We start from the raw sequence: 16,183 nt of genomic DNA, 5'->3' as shown, positions 1-16,183 counted from the left end.
ACGAAGCACCAACTGCAGTTTCTGTGCTGACGATAATGTCAGAGGAGGTTTGGGACTCTGCAGTTATCATGTAATTTTGACAGCAAATTTTGATTTAGTTAGGACCTATTTGGACCATTAAAACAAACACACACACACACAGGGGCAGATCAAATGTGCTCATCCAACCTTACAGTACAAGGAGATCACTTCCAAACTTGTCCTTTCTTTCAACACAACTTGATTATGTCTGATTTGAATTGCATCTCTCCAGAATATTTTCGTAAAATGTTTAATCACTGAAGTGTCAGTACATTTCATCATAGTTTTTGCCCTCCTACATTTGTTTTTATTTAGCCATCTTCTTATTTTCGCCCGATGATAAAAGTCATGGACAAAAACTATGACGAAAATCATTGGTCAACAAAATTAACAGTGGTGTCAGAAGAGTGTTGGTGAATTTTGCATATAGTGCATTTCAACAGTTGTGAACCCCACTCTGTAGCTTGGCATGGGCTGAAGTTTCTGTCGCTCCTAGATGCAATAAGACCTTTTACAGATAACTGTGAAATTTCATCCCTCCCAGACATTTCAAACACTGACTTGTTGCAACGGTGGCTTCGTATTACAACAGAGCGAGTACAGAGCTCTGTAAAACAACCTATTTTTCTGCAAGTGTTTGTGTATGTGGTAATAGGCGCCAAAACACCTGAATTTCAAAGATTAAAAGACTTTGTCCCCCTTGTCCATGTGGTGTCCCGACTGACAATGTCTGTGGTAAAACTTTGTGCTTACTTGTAATTGTCCACTAAGGGAAAAACCAGTGTGTCCAAGCCATGTGACTGCACAACTTTGAAAAAAATTCACTGACAGTTATTTTGTTCACACACCATCACTTGAACCCAACCACCAATCCCCATCCCAACCCGTCATGGCAGATGCCTACCCCTCCCTGAGCCGCCTTGTGCCAGAAGTTTCTTCCTGTTTAAAAGGGAGTTTTTCCTTCCCACTGTCGCCAAGTGCTTGCCCATAGGGGGTAATCTTTTTTGATTATTAGGCTTTTCTCTGCATTATTGTAGTGTCTTTACTTTACAGCGTAAAGCTTGAGGCCACTATTGTTATGATTTGATACTGTATTAGTTAAAGTTTAACTGAATTATTGGACTAATTTTTTGATTATTTGGCAACAGTAGATCTATTATGCATTAGACATTATTGAAAGCTCAGTAAAGCACAATAGAGAGCCTTTGAAAGCTGGATATGGACTTGGGTTTAAAAAAGCGACCAGGTTATAGTTTCTGATTATGGACTTGGTGAGTGATGCCTTTTTTTGTAGCTCATGGTGATCCACACTCAGTTATGTTTACTCTCTGGAAGTTTCACTTCTAGTTTGTTAACTAGTCTTATTTCCTTGTTGTGTGCCTCTTTTTGATTTTGCCAATCTCAGTAAACTAGTTAACATGGTTCCTAAAAATTGTTTATGCAACGTGTTGTGAATGCAGACAGATTTGAACATGAGCACAGCTCTTACTGAAGACATCTGAGCTGTTAAAACCCAGGGGTTGATAAAAGGAACTAAATGAGTGAGTCTAAAGCAGGACATCAGTGGGAGCAACGTTTATTCAACTTTATTCAAACCTTGATCTGTAAGCACAGATGACAGTTCATCTTGTTTAACTGGTAAAACTGACATCGATGCAAATTTTCAAGCTTGTAACCCAGTAATAGAATAGAAGTGCCTGATCATGTTTATTAGCAATGTAACAGTAGAGCTCAACAGATGGGGTTATTTTCTTGCCTATGCAAATCCAATTCCAGAAAAGTTGGGATGCTGTTTAGCATATAAATGAATGCAGAATGCAATGGTTTGCAGACCTCAAAGCTGTAATTTCTTCACAGTAGAACACATTTTAAATTCACACATTTTACATGTGAAAAATATTAGCTTGTTTTGACTTTGATGGCAACAACAAAAAGTGAAAATGGGCAGCGGTTCTCCATTCTGCGATAAATTGCATTTCAGATTAATGTTCCTCATCTACAGTGCATCTCTATCATCAAAAATTCAGAAAATCTGAAGAAATCTCTGTGCGCAAAGAACACAGAAAACCAATATTGGAAACCTGTGATTGTCATTCCCTCAGTGTGCATTGCATTAAAAGCAGGAATGATCCTGTCAGAGCCTAATTTCTGTCCCATTCATAAATGCAGCTTAAAGCATTAAATTGCATTACATTTACAGCATGCCAATATCTTCAGAATTAAGGTTGTACAATTAGAGCACATTTGATACGACTTCCTGGTACTTGTCCTCCGAATGCCAGCAATGAGCAAACAGGAAAAGCCAGTTTGACACCATATCCTGTTTCTTGTTTTTTCTGCGGTTCCACTTTCTCTCTATGAACTCTGCTGACGTGTTAAGGACACATAAAAGAGGAAGTGTATAGAAATAGCTTTTGGTTCTTCTCTAGTTTACATGTCGTCAAACAGGTGGCCAGGACTGGCACATATGACACATTTTGTGTGTTTGCTGTCTCTTTAACTCAAAGTGTTTCTTTTTGCAGGTGTGTACAAGCCTGAGCCTCTGGGAGATATGTGGTGGGCTGTGCTCTCTACAGGCATCCTGTTCTTCTATCACTTCACCTTCCTGCAGCTCCTTGGCCTGGTAAGATGGAGCCCTCTGCTGGACACTGTGTGCTATTTCACTATATTTTTATTACACCATCACTGCCTTAGACATAAAGTTGTGGTAAAGCTTTAAGATTTAAAAAACAAACAAACTGAAATTGTAGGTTTTTGTTTTTAAAAAAAATAATAACATAAACCTAAAAAATAGTAGTTACACAGGTACAGAGGGAAAAAAGTATTTCAGCATTGGCCTAGACTGTTAAGGTCTAAGCTTAATGAGCAAACCCTTGTGAAAATACTAGATATTTTTGTTTAGAGTTCACAGTGTAGCTAGAGCTGTTCATCCATTCACCCATCCACTCTGTCATAGGAGGGGTTGGAGCCTGTCTCAGCTGACATTAGGCGGGGTACACCCTGAGCAGGTCAACACTATCGCAACCATTTACTCTCGTATCCAACTTAAAATGACCAACACGCATAACTTTGAACTATGGGTGAAAACCCACACGAGGAGAACTATTGGTCAATTTAAAAGTGAAGAAAATGTATATTTGGATTTAAAATTATGGCCTTTTATCTAGAGCTAAAAAACATTACACACTGCAGTTGATAAAATGGAGCTTAGTTAAGTACTCTGGATGATTTCTCATTGAGCAACATGCATACTTTTCCCCCAATATGTCCTGGATAGTTAATCATCTGCCAATTTTTGGATTGGTCTGCAGCAGGCAGCTAAACAGAGACAGCAGGTATAATCATTGTCATGTTTTTAATCCATGCATGTCTGAACTGGTCCCCACAGTGATGCACACATGTTAGGCCTGTTTCTGAACATGCGACGTGCTTATGAACACCAACAAACAACCTCTTTTTCCCATTTTACAAAGTTAATACTTAAATTTTCACATAAATAATTTACAATAAGTAAATATTAAAACCGAAAGAGCTGATTCAGATCATTTTATACCAGCTTGTACAAGCAAACTGTAGGTGCATTTCCTTTATACTACTCTTAAAAATAATAAGTGAGTAATAAAAATAAACTAAACAGGGTGTCACTGGGGTAGAAAGGGAAGAGTGAGGTTTATTTGTAATAGAAGCAGGAAAATTTGGCAGGCGTAGGCTTCTGAGCGATGAGGGCCAAACTGTGACAGCACAGGCTCAGAGCTTCATGTGGACTGTTGTCAGCATGCTGTTGGTAATACTTATCAAAATTCTTCAAGGAAGGACAACCTGTGTACCAGTTGCTGCAGTTGCTGCAGATGATACAAATATCCTGTTGTATCAAATCCCAAAGGTTCTCTATTGAACTGAGATCTGGTGACTGTGGAGGCCAGTGAGTACAGTGAGCTCATTGTTGAAGAAAGCAGATTACGGGGTACGCTGTGATTATAGAAGGATGGACACGGTCAGCTCCCTGTTTGGCTTGTTCATGCAGGCTGTGGTGTTTGAATCGTGCTCACTTTGGTACTAAGGGGCCCCACCTGTGCCAAGAAAATATCCACACCATTACAGCACCAGCAGCCTGAACCACAGTCTGACTCTGACTCTACCATCTGAATGACACAACAAAAATCAAGAGATCAGACCGAGCAACGTTTTTCTAATCTTCTGTCCAATTTTGCTGTGCAGTGAGAATTGTAGCTTCAGTTTCCTGTTCTTAGCTGGCAGCAGTGGTAGCCATCCGGTTAAAGGTTTGACATGCTGTGCGTTGAGAGATGCTCTGCTGAATACCTACAGTCCAGCCATTCTCCTCTGACCTCTGGCATCAATGACACATTTTCACCAGCAGAGCTGCTGCTCACTGGGTATTTTCTTCTTTTCAGACCATTCTCTGTAAACCCTAGAGATGGCTGCGTGGGAAAATTCCCAGTTGGGTCAGCAGTTAATGAAATACTCAGACCAACCAGTCTGGTGCCAACAACCACATTCAAAGCCACTTAAATCACCTTTCTTCCTCATTCTGATGCTACGTTTGAACTCAGATTGTCTCTACCATGTCTACATGCCTAAATGGTATTGAGCTGCTGCCACGTGATTGGCTGAGATATTTGCATTAATGAGCAGTTGAACGGGTGTACCTAACAAAGTGTGTGTGTGATATTGTTAGTCATAAATCCTGAGATATTAACACCTAATTATTGATGATCCACTGATGCTCCCTGTTTGGCTTGTTCACAACTTTAGAGTTTATAGTAAAAAATTATGCAGCCTGTTGCCTCCAAATTGATCTCCTATTTTGGACCAACATTCAGTTTATTTTCTGCTGGATGCAAATCAGCATTATTCCCTAACAAAGCAATTCATCAGCTTTAAGTTCCAGGGTGTTTCTGGCACAAAGAGGGCAGAGAGTAGCTGCTTGATTGAAAAATGATAGTACAGAGTAATCAATGAATTGTGATTGTAAGGCCCACAGTGCTGATGTTTGTCTTTTCTAGCATGTGCTGACTAAATGGTTGTAAAACCCCTGAAAATCTTTAGTAATTACAATGATACGACTCATTCAACAGCCGGTTAATAAGTCATGGAGGATTTCCAGGCAATGAAGTCTGACATCAGTCAATTAGGTGTCTGCTTTTTGGAGCTGAAATCTATTGGAAGAGAATGATTGTAAAGATATGTACAGCAAAGTCAACCATAATGTTTGCTTAAAAAAATTAAAATAATGAATTATCCACTGGATAAATTTGGATTCATATTGGCATCAAATTAGGTCTTACTCTGTCTCGTCTCTGCTCTCCTCCAGGCGACTGAGGTCAACTTGAATAACATGCTCTGCCCGGCTGTGTCCGATCCATTTTACGGCCCTTGGTACCGGGTTTGGGCGACGGGCCACCAGACCTTGCTGACGCTCATCCACGGGAAGCTCCTCACACTCCTCTCGCAGCACAGCGGCACCGCCTGCAGATACCTGCTGGACACACTCAGACTGCGCAGCAAGAAAGTTGACTGAATGTCCACGAAGGTGCATTCAGACCTAGCCTTTCACTCCTTTTACTCCAAATGCCTGCTTTTACAGTGTCTTTCTTTTTAAATCAACATTTTAATGCATCTTTTAAGACTTGTTTCACAGAAACAAGCGAGCATTTCAGGGCCAGTGAATCTTCGTGTCATTCTTTTAGCGTTGTAGTTGGCTTGCATGCACAAACGTACCGGGCATTTTAAAGCTGGCACTTAGAATTGTGGCGTTGGCCAGATTTTAGCCCTTGTTCGTTTTTTGTTTTTTATTTTCAGAAATATGTCAGCGAATTTGTGGCAATTACTCCAGCTGCTTCTTTTTAAGCTTTGAGGACAGAAAATAGGGGTCACCCAAATGTCACTACTGATCTCCAGCTGTTACACTTTTCTGATTGTTGTCGGGGGGGTTTTTTAAAGTTGCACTAGATCATATGTTAGCGAGTTTATTTGCTTCAAACTTGAACTTTGGAGCTGAATGAAAATCTGAGCAGTTGTAAAAGTTACTGCCTGTGTATAGCGTGAGGATTTCTGTTTGACACTCTCAGTGTTGTTACGACTGAAAGCTTTCTGGCGTTCTTCTGTTCCCACTTGACTCCACGGCTGTGCGGGTTATGAAAGCATCGCCGTGGAGGTTTCTTTTGCCTTTCTGTCTCCAACTTGTTCAGATCATTCCAGTTGTGATAATCAGGGGACAGACTGCGACTCAAAGCAGTGAAAGAGGATCCAGAAATCTACAGTGGGATGTTAATATTATCTCTGTGAAGGAGTTTTTTTGTTTATTAGTCTTTGTTTTATTGTGCCGTTAGACCATAATAAGTGAGGTATAATCTCGAGTGGGAGGAATTCGGTGTTTCCCAAGATAAAGTGTCTTTCTGGGTTGGATTAATGTATCTTACAAAACATCCATTCTCTCCACCGCAACTGTAACGAGCCACACTCCAGTTTGTATTTTAAGAAATGCATCTGATGTTCTGCATCAGGTCACTGTGGGTCATTTATTCATGGCCCGTTTGAAAGGAAGTATTAACTGATAAGTTAGAAGATGTCAGTCATGGTATGTATCATTTCAAATATGAGGGATGTGTGTGTATATTACTGTAGCATATTCTAAACTTCACTGCAAAGAAGGGATAAGAGGAACTTTTGTATTTCTATCAGTTTGAGTGTATGTGCTGTATTGAAAATAAAGGTGATTGTAGCTCATCACAGTTCTCCTTGTGTGTATGTTTAAGCGTGTATTTTTTGCCTTTTAACCATGTTGCTTGCGTTAGTATTAAATCTGAATTTATTCTGCTGACGACCAACAGATATTACCACTTTGTGTCTCCGTTAATACCGTGATCATGAATTGGAGCTCGCCAAATAGACTGGCATTGTGGGAAATGTGCATATTGTTACAAAGAGCTGAGAAGATTAAGAGGATTTGCCATGCAGCCAGCATGGAAGTAAAAAGGTATCTAAGCTCTACACTGCAGAAAATGCCCTGCTTCAAACAATATAAATTATAATTCAGGATTTCACACCACAGCGCTCATGCTGATAATGAGGTCCATAGTTTTTTGTGGGGTTTTTTGGAACTGTAATACATATTTTTAAAGTTTTTCCTCTGTGCACTGTCACTGTGGATTTTAAATCAAGTGTAATGAAAATAGAGACTTTTAGCTTTAATTTAAGGTTGGCTAAAACAAAATTTGCATCAGTTTTTTAGGAATTTTTGCAGAACTAACTGTGCAGACTCTTTTTGTCTGCCACATTCTAATCTGACTTTATATTGGAGCGGTTTACACCGTGTTTTCACATTTATGGGGCAGGACGGTGGTTAGCACAGTTGCCTCACAGCAAGAAGGTGCTGAGTTCAATTCCACCATCACGCCAGGGCCTTTGTGTGGAGTTTGCATGTTCTTTCCGTGTTTGTGTGGGTTCTCTCCGGGTACTCCGGCTTCCTCCCACAGTCCTAAGACATTCAGTTAGTGGGGTTAGGTTATTGGAAACTCTAAATTAGGTGTGAGTGCGAATGGTTGTGTGTGTCCAGGAGACCTGTCCAGGGTGTACCCTGCTGGGATAGGCTCCAGCGCCCCCCGCGACCCTGAAAAAGGAGACGTGGAAGTGAATGAATTAGGCATGTGTTGATTTCACACTGAGACAATTTTAAAGTCTAAAAAGTGTCCTTGGGTGTTCATGATTTGGTTGATGTTGTTTTTCTGAACCAATGAAAGAATACTGTAGTTCTTCTGTGACCTTACAGTGAGCTGCTCACTGCTTTTCTTATTTGCAAGAATGTTTCAGATTGTTGATTTGGCCACTTCTACATTTCTTTTTTTTTTTTTTTTCTAAATTTATGAGGGCCTCCCTCATTTGTACTCGTATCTCTTCGTACATCATATTGAGAGTTTTGATGAAAAGCTACAAATTGCACATTTATCACTTGGATCAACTCTATTATCTGCTTAATTTCTCATAGAATAACAAGGGAACCGGTCTGAACCTGCCCTACTTGCCCATCAATTATCCAATTGCTTTTGTCTGACAATGGGAGACTATAAAAATGGATGTAATATGCTTGTCAAATATCTTGAATTTATTTATTTTTAGAAAAAAAATTACCCAGCATGACATACTAAGTTCATTATTTTTATGAATTGACTTAAAACTCAGACAGAACAGAGAGACCGCAAAGTTTAAGAGCTGATCTAATTAAGCTCACTAGAAATGAGCGATGGAGGTGGCAAAGACCAAATTACTCATCTTGTTAGATTCAAGATTGACAACCACCGTCGGCCTATTTTAAAAACCGGTTTTCTCCCAGTCCCACCAGTATTGTCTGTTACTCTCTCTGCAACCTTGATATCCGTAGGAGCATATTTGACAGGCAGCAAGCACAACTCGACAACAAACAGTGACATGCTAGATTAAATTTGGACAGCCATCCATCAAACATTCTGCCCCTATTATTGTTGCGCCTGTTAATAAGGGTTGCACACACGTTTCATACACTGAGCACAAACTGTAGTAACATAGCCAGTATAAAAGGGAACACCACAGCCAAAAACCAACTGGATTATTCAAACCAAATATCAAACCAAGTTGAGAGAGAATCCTAAACAGTGAGCTTGTCAGAGACGGTGGTGCTATGCTACAAGAAGTTACTAACAAAGTCTCAATTCATGTAGCTACAAACTAGGGAAAAAATTTTTTTTATTTTTTTTTGTTAAAAAGCCATCATCACAAACCAACTGAAGGCTAAGATTAAATAGGGAGACCACAAAATTCATTTCTTCTCATTTTACATCTCTGCAAGAAGGGAATGAATTTGTCCTAAATTGTCAAACTGTTCTTCAGATAATAAGACCTTCAGATATACTACAAAATCCGTTTGCTGCCAAGTTGCAGCATGACTCATGAGCACTCAAGCCTCAGCACTGTACGTTACGGTTGGCTGTTCTCTCTGAGGCCAGACAGGGTAAAAAGCTTTAAGTGCAGCATATTGACTGAAGTGAGCTGCAGAGAGTCTTCACGGGCCTGTAGCACCTCATGATTCCAGACAGTCAAGAGTGGAGGTTGATCTAAAACCACCGCAGTGGCTGCAAAGAGACGCTGGATTACAATACACGTTGCTCTCCTTGAAATACTGGTAAGCAAAGTAACATACTGCTCGGCCAAGGAGGGAACTTTTTGATTTGTTACGGTTGATTACGGAACTCGATGGCACGTTTTGTAACTCTTGGCACATGACGTATAATAATTGCTCCGAATTATAGAAAATGAATCCAAGAGAAATTGAAAGAGGTGGCGTTTCTTGCATTTACACCACCACCATTAATTTCCCTCACTCACCGATATCATTTATTCTGGCAGATGGAAGCCCGGAGGCAGACTCAGGAGAGAATGTGATGTGTCGGACAGATTTGACCTCACGCCAGGGTTCACGTGTGCTTACATGCAGGCAGCAGACTGAGCCACTCAACTGTCTCTGAGCTCTTAGCCCCAAAGTGTCATGTAACAAGTATTTTCAGATACACTGTGACGGGAGTGCAGCTCAGACATTTCGGTGGGAGAAATAGTAGAAAAGTAGAGCAAGTATGTGAAATCTCTTATTATGTTCACAGCTCCACACAACCCCTAACACACACACATTTTCTTTTTTTTTTTTTTTGATTTATTTTCATGAGAACACAAATATAGAAATCTGTCAGATGATGCATTAATAATGATATCCACTTTCTAAATATAGTGTAGATTCTACATGCATTTTACAACAGAGAGAACCGCATAGCGCTGCTTTTATGTCTCATTGCAGAGATGCTTAGTTTGACTTGTATTTCCTATATATAATTAGTATAAATTATAGCATATGCAGTGCTATGCAAAAGTCTTGACCCACATTTCTTTACAGTTTGCAAGGAAAATGGGATATCAGTGCAGGGATTTATTGAAATGTGCCAACATACTTGGAAATACATTGTTAGGCACAACCTGAACTCTTTTAGACAAGCTCTCTTGTAATTTCTTTAGGTAGCCTTTAGGAATAGTTCTCCCGGCTCATCGAAGGACATTCAAAGATACAAAGGAGTATTATGGCCAGATTAAGGAAAAATAATATTATTGTTAATTTTGAGAAAAAGTCAGAGTCAAAATTTAGAATTTAAAGTAGTCGTTTCAAGTCAAACTACTGCCATGGCCGCTCTACGCATGTGACCAGCTCTCATGTGGCTTCAACAAACCATAGACGGATCAGCTGAAGTGCCAGAGGTGACTGCTGTTTTGAATTGGTGCTATGTAAATAAAATTGAATTGAACAGAATTTATGCTACCACTTCTTCTTGTTTCCTGTAATGTCCAGTTTCCTCAGTTTCTAGGGAGACATTGCACACCATGCTCAGAATCACCTTAGTGTACAAATACAATTTTGTGCCTGTCAAAAGTGTTTTTGTGACTGGTTGCTAGCACCTAAAGATAAAATTAAAGCTGGTTCTTTGCTAAGCTGTCAGTTAAGTTTAGGCACAACACTGGTTCATCCCTCGAATTTTTTTATGCTTGAGGGATTAATAGGTCAGAAAAACATTCCTCTAGAAATGGTCAGGTACAAAGAAAAGCCGTGTCCAAAAAAAGACCTTCAGAAAGTCAGGGGAACTGCTGCTCTAGGCCACTTAAAAAAATTGAAAGTGTGTCCTTTGGAGCAAAATATAGAGAAATGAGAGGGGCTGCAGACATTTGCACTGTACTGGATCCTGTTAAAAATAATTGCATTAAAAGGCTAGTCATGCTAGCTGTACTGACCTAACTGCTAAACAGGTGCGTTCTGACTTATTGTAAACTGATAGCTTGTTATAGAGCAATACAAGTGCAACCAAAGCTAATGTGGATGTCAATCATTTTGTTGGTATTTCATCATAATGTATTGAATAAATGGAGAAAAGTGAACATTTTTGCCATGCTATTTCAATAAATTCTTGTGGAGTATTAATTATTTCTACAAAATTCGGTAGTTACATGTCCAAGTTGAAGTTGAAGTGTCGGATAGATCAAAATTGTTACTAGCTATGCATGTTTCAGCCCTTCATCCCATAGGGTGCAGGCCATCAACAAGATCTGTTGTTGGGTGTTATTTAGAGTCTTTGCCTTTAGCTGGTTCCAAGTAAGGCCCACTTTCTGGGAGTTTGCCTGGAGGTGTAGCTTGACCTTTCTTTCTTTCTTTTCCCTTGAGGAGTTCTATGTCAGGGCCTCTCTGGTAATGCTCTGGATTCCATAGAATGTGCCCAATCCAACCTCATCATCTTCTCACTCATTCCAAGCAGGGTCATGTTGTACTTTTGCATTTCTACTCCTGTTGGTGTAGTCTTCCCACTCTGGTACACAGTCTTCCATATCCCACGAATTAGGGTGTCAGAGAAAGAGTGTTTGGTCCTGTGGCTTCCAAGAACTCCTGGCTTTCATTACACAGCATCATATTCTTCAGATGCCCATCTTAGAGTCTTGGAGTTTTCTACCATTGATGTTTCTTTTTTTTGTGTGTGTCCCGTTTGGATCTTTAGCGATCAGAATTGTTGTCTTAAGGCCAAGAAAGATGCCAAGCAGATTTATTTTACCAAGTGGATCATCATGGCCTTGCCATATTGGTCCATTTGATTGACCTTTATTATAATTATGAATTTATTTTATTTTCGGTTGCTACAAACGGGACAGACATGACTGGGGGTTAGGACAGGGAGAAAGAATGAAAGAAAGAGAGGGAGAGAAAGAAAACCAAAGGGGAGAAGAGACGGTGAGAAGGGGGGGAAGAAAGAAAAACAAAAACAAAAACAAAAAAACACATGGATCAGGTGTATGGAGAAAAAAAACAGAAGAGAAAGCAAACAAAAAAAGAGCAACATAATAAAAAACAGCACCATCACAATAAACTAGCTAGCAGTAGATAACAGTAGATACTAAATATTAAACGCTATTGTGCAGCACGCAAGATAGACAGCGCACAATGTGCTTTGAGGCAGCAGCCAAGAAAGCTCTAGTCCGCGTCTGTGAACACCCGTGTGTACACCTGTGTGCATACCTGTGTGGATCAGCATGCTTGTATTCCAAAGGTTTCTCCATGTAACGATCTGCTAGGGAGTTTGGGGAGCCATAGCCCCGTCCACCAGGGTATGAAGCAGGTATGGAGGAGATCCAGGCCCCAGATATCCAGAGGCCCCAGAGTACAAGGACCCGAGGAGGACCACCAAAAGGGGGGGAACCGTGCCACCCTCCTGGGAAGAGCTGAGTAGAGCCCCAAAGGAGAGGTCCCCCCGCAGCTACGGAGCAGAGGCCAGAGGGGGTTGCAGTGGCGTGCCCGCGGGCTCTGCTGGCAGCCAGCTGTGCCAGAGAGGACCAAGCTTCAGGCCCAGAGGCCCGAGGGCATCCCACCCCCCGGAAGGGGCCCAGCCAGGCCACAGGCGCCAGGCCCCGCCAATCGGCCACCAGGAGTGAGCCGGTACATACATGAGCGCCCAGCCCCAGACGACAAGGACCACCAACACACCAACGTCTGAGGGCATCAGCCACCGGCAGGGAGTGTGGTGAGGGGAGATAGGTCTCCGTACTTTAGAGGGCCTGAGATGTACCCAGAGAGGTTGAGTCTAAGACCCAACCTGACATATAGACACAGACGAACAGGCGCACGCGGACACAAACGTGCATTCCCACCCCATATGCACAACCAAATACTCGGCACTCACCCAACGTGTAGACAGACACAAATAGACACTGCACAGACAGTCGCACTCCCCAAACATACTCTATATCCCAGGTCCAGGTACCCCCGCCCTCAGAGGGGCAACCTGCACCTAGACACAGGAGATGTAACCCTTCTCTCTGGGGTGGAGGCACACGGACCACCTCCTACCATTGATGTTTCTGTTTCAAAATAATTTTTATAGGATAAGGGTCTCGACCTGGAATCAATCCTTGCTCCAAGCTCCTACCCTTTAACCTGTCCATCATGGGTGACCATAAAAGGCACAGCTCTTAGTGTCCCTATGGCACGCAAGCTCCCTGCCCATGACAAGGTGGCAACCCAGAGAATGCAGAGACTGAAGAAGCATGAAGAAAACATGCAGATTGGACAAACTGATGCCAACAGTAGTGTATTATGAAAATAATACTTGTGTATTTGTGAGCTTTACAATACATTAATGCCACGTTTGTCAAGTTTTCTGTTCTTAATGTTGAAGCAACCAGCTGTTACATGCTTTGAACAAGACAACACAGTTTAAATTTACACCTTGCGTATCAAGTTGTTGGCACATATTTTTGAGATAGATATCTTTAAGTCGTTGTTAAACACTTTACTAGGAACATAATGCTAATATTGGGTAGAGGCTCCTTTTGCTCAAAGGATCCTTAGTTTTGAGCAGATTGTACAATATTCATACCACATCCCAAAGATATTCAAGGGATTCACATGTTGTGACATGTGGGGAGGCCATTAAAGTCCAGTGAATTCACTGGTATGTTCGTGAGACCTTTTGAAGACAACATGATGTATTAACTTGCTTTAGGTCATAGGTGTCAAACTCTGGCCCGCGGGCCAAATTTGGCCCGCAGCCTAATTACATTTGGCCCGCGAAGCCATACCAAATTACTATTAGAGCTGGTCTACTGGTATTATACAGCTAATATATATATTGTTTAGTATTAAGCTTTGCTTGTTCCATATTCAGTTTTTCAGCAAAGCTTGTTTGAGTCCATAAGAAAAGATTCATTCTTATATCTGGAGGAAGATTTTTTTTTTTCAATAAATATTAACGTTAGCCCGCGACTTTGTTCCAGTTTTGAATTTTGGCCCACTGTGTATTTGAGTTTGACACCCCTGCTTTAGGTATTCATTAAAAGATAAAAGCTTACAGAGTAGTAATTCAGCATGTGTGGACTGTAATAACGTTCAAACCACGATTGATTGGTATTGAGGGGCCAGAGTCTGCCAGGAAAACCCTGCACCATTTCACCATAACCTGCCTACACTGTTAGCACAAGGCACAGTCAATGAATTTGCACTGTTGAAGCTAAATCTTGATGCTTCAACAGTAATTATCTGCTTTTAAAATTAGGCTTTTGAAAAAGTTTGCACTGCATTTAATCATTAGTTGTTTTTAATCTATGGCTCTTCTACAGTGTGTCTATTGTCCTGTCTTCCTCACCTCACCACAGATAGCTTCCCCCTCCCTGAGCCTGACTCTGCCACAGGTTTCTTCCTGTTAAGGGGAGCTTTTCCTTCCCGCTGTTGTCAAGTGTTCACTCATACGGGGTTTATTGCTGAGGTTTTCTCTTTTTTTGTAATATATCTTGAGGTGACTGATGTTTTAATTTGGTGCTATATAAATACGACTGAGTTGAACTGAATTGAAAATAGAGATTTATGAGACCAGACTACACTTTTCCTGCCTTCAACTGGCCAGTTATAGTGAGACTATGCCTACTGCAGCCCCAAAGTTTTGTTTTTGCCAGGTGGGAGTGAAACCTGAAGTGGCGTTCTGATGTAATCTATCTGCCTCATGATTGGCTCTGATTTTATGATTACCACATTGTTCTTGGGTTTTAAAGTGTGATCTGGCGCACATTTTCCTAGCAAAGATGGAACTTTACACCCTGGTACAACACAGCAGGACTTCAGGGAAATACTTAAGTTTTAAAAAAGCAGTTATGATTGTGTTGATAATTTGAGCTTTGGATCATTTCACGATGCCTAGTGGTTGCAAAATGCAAATATGGCCCAGTTTTGCGTTAAATTATTGGAGCCAGAAATATCACATCTTCATTTAGCCCATTGTCTCAGCATGTACCCAGCATGCTCCATTGCTAATCCAAACATCATAAAAGTATGTGTTGCCTGAAGTCATTTTGAATAATTATAGAAAAGCACTGATAGAACACTGCATACTAACATGAGGCTACAGGGGGATTGAAATGTGATCAAAATTTAAAGGGCCAATTCACATACGCTTACAGCCAATTTATTAGGTATACATTGTCATCTGGTTGTTAACGACAAAATCTTAACAGCCAATCATACAGGCAGGTAGACATGGACCAGAGAACCTGCCAAAGTTCAAACTGAGCTTTAGAATGAAGAAAGGTGATTTAAGTGGCATTGAACATGGCTTATGGTACCAGACTGGCAAGTTAGAGTATTTCAGAAATTGCTGATCTAGCTGGGACTTTCCCACATAACAATCTCTAGGGTTTACAGAGAATGGCCTGAAAGAGTGAGCAGAAGTTCTCTGGGTTAAAAATGTCCTTGTTGTTGCCAGAGGTCAGAGGAGAATCAACACACAGCCTCTCAAACCTTGAAGCAGATGAGCCACTACTCCTCTGTCAGCTAGCAAAAGCAGAAGCTACAGATCTCACAGGTGCAGACAACAGAAGAATGCAAAAACGTTGCCTACTCAGGTGAGTCGTGATTTCTTCTGCGACATTCAGATGGTAGGGTAATAATTTGGTGTTAACAGTGAAAGCATGAATCCATCATGTCTTATATCAAGGGTTCAGGCTATTAGTCATGGCTTAATGGGGTAACTCGGCCTCAAGAGTCGGTGTCATGCAGGTTTTAGATGTGTCCTTGATCCATCACAGCTGATTTAAATTGCTAAATTAGCTCCTCAACATGTCCTGAAGTTCTCTAGAGGCCTGGTAACGAACTAATCATGTGATTCAGGTGTGTTGACCCAAGGTGAGATCTAAAACCTGCAGGGACACCGGCCCTCGTGGACTGAGATTGCCCACCCCTGCACTAGAGCAGCGTTGGGATCCGCAGCATTAGTAGATTTGTATCATGTGTGTACAACAACTGTGTCAACATGGACCAAAATCTCAGAGCAATGTTTCCAGCACTGTGGTGAATCTCATGGATTTTGTTTTTTGAGGATTTGCCTGGAAATTGCCCTCCACCCCATCACAGCAAGGGTAAAGGAAACATAATGTGCTCTTAGTAAACATACCATTCACAGTTTTCATTAGGGGAAACCTCCATGTACAATGCAAAACAATGAGAATTGCTGAGGGCAAATTTGGTGTTTAAAAAGAAAATAAGATGCCAGTACACTCACGGGGGATCACATTGTTCTGCCAATTACACCAAATATTATCCTGC

At 41.1% G+C, this 16,183-nt stretch overlaps 1 protein-coding gene and 1 long non-coding RNA gene across 3 annotated transcripts in view; one reads left to right on the top strand and one right to left on the bottom strand.

Moving 5' to 3' along the window:
- Positions 1–6,768, top strand: part of tmem164 (transmembrane protein 164) — a 23,775-nt gene extending 17,007 nt beyond the window's left edge. The window contains exons 5-6 of the mRNA XM_082550080.1: positions 2,544–2,644; positions 5,354–6,768. Of these exons, the coding sequence (XP_082406206.1) occupies positions 2,544–2,644; positions 5,354–5,560 (308 nt within the window). The 3' untranslated portion in view covers positions 5,561–6,768. The remainder of the gene's footprint in view (positions 1–2,543; positions 2,645–5,353) is intronic.
- On the bottom strand, positions 5,627–16,183 carry LOC309716326. Of its 2 annotated transcripts, none has more exons than XR_014279405.1 (2): positions 16,140–16,183; positions 5,627–7,651 (listed from the first exon to the last, which is right to left on the bottom strand). It is a non-coding gene; the product is annotated as an uncharacterized lncRNA (long non-coding RNA). The 2 variants fall into 2 exon arrangements; XR_014279406.1 differs by lacking the exon at positions 16,140–16,183 and adding an exon at positions 9,400–9,480.

The sequence above is a fragment of the Aulonocara stuartgranti genome, assembly GCF_965226115.1.
Source record: "Aulonocara stuartgranti genome assembly, chromosome: 10".
Classification (NCBI taxonomy): domain Eukaryota; kingdom Metazoa; phylum Chordata; class Actinopteri; order Cichliformes; family Cichlidae; genus Aulonocara; species Aulonocara stuartgranti.
This window is presented reverse-complemented; position numbering and strand designations above follow the sequence as displayed.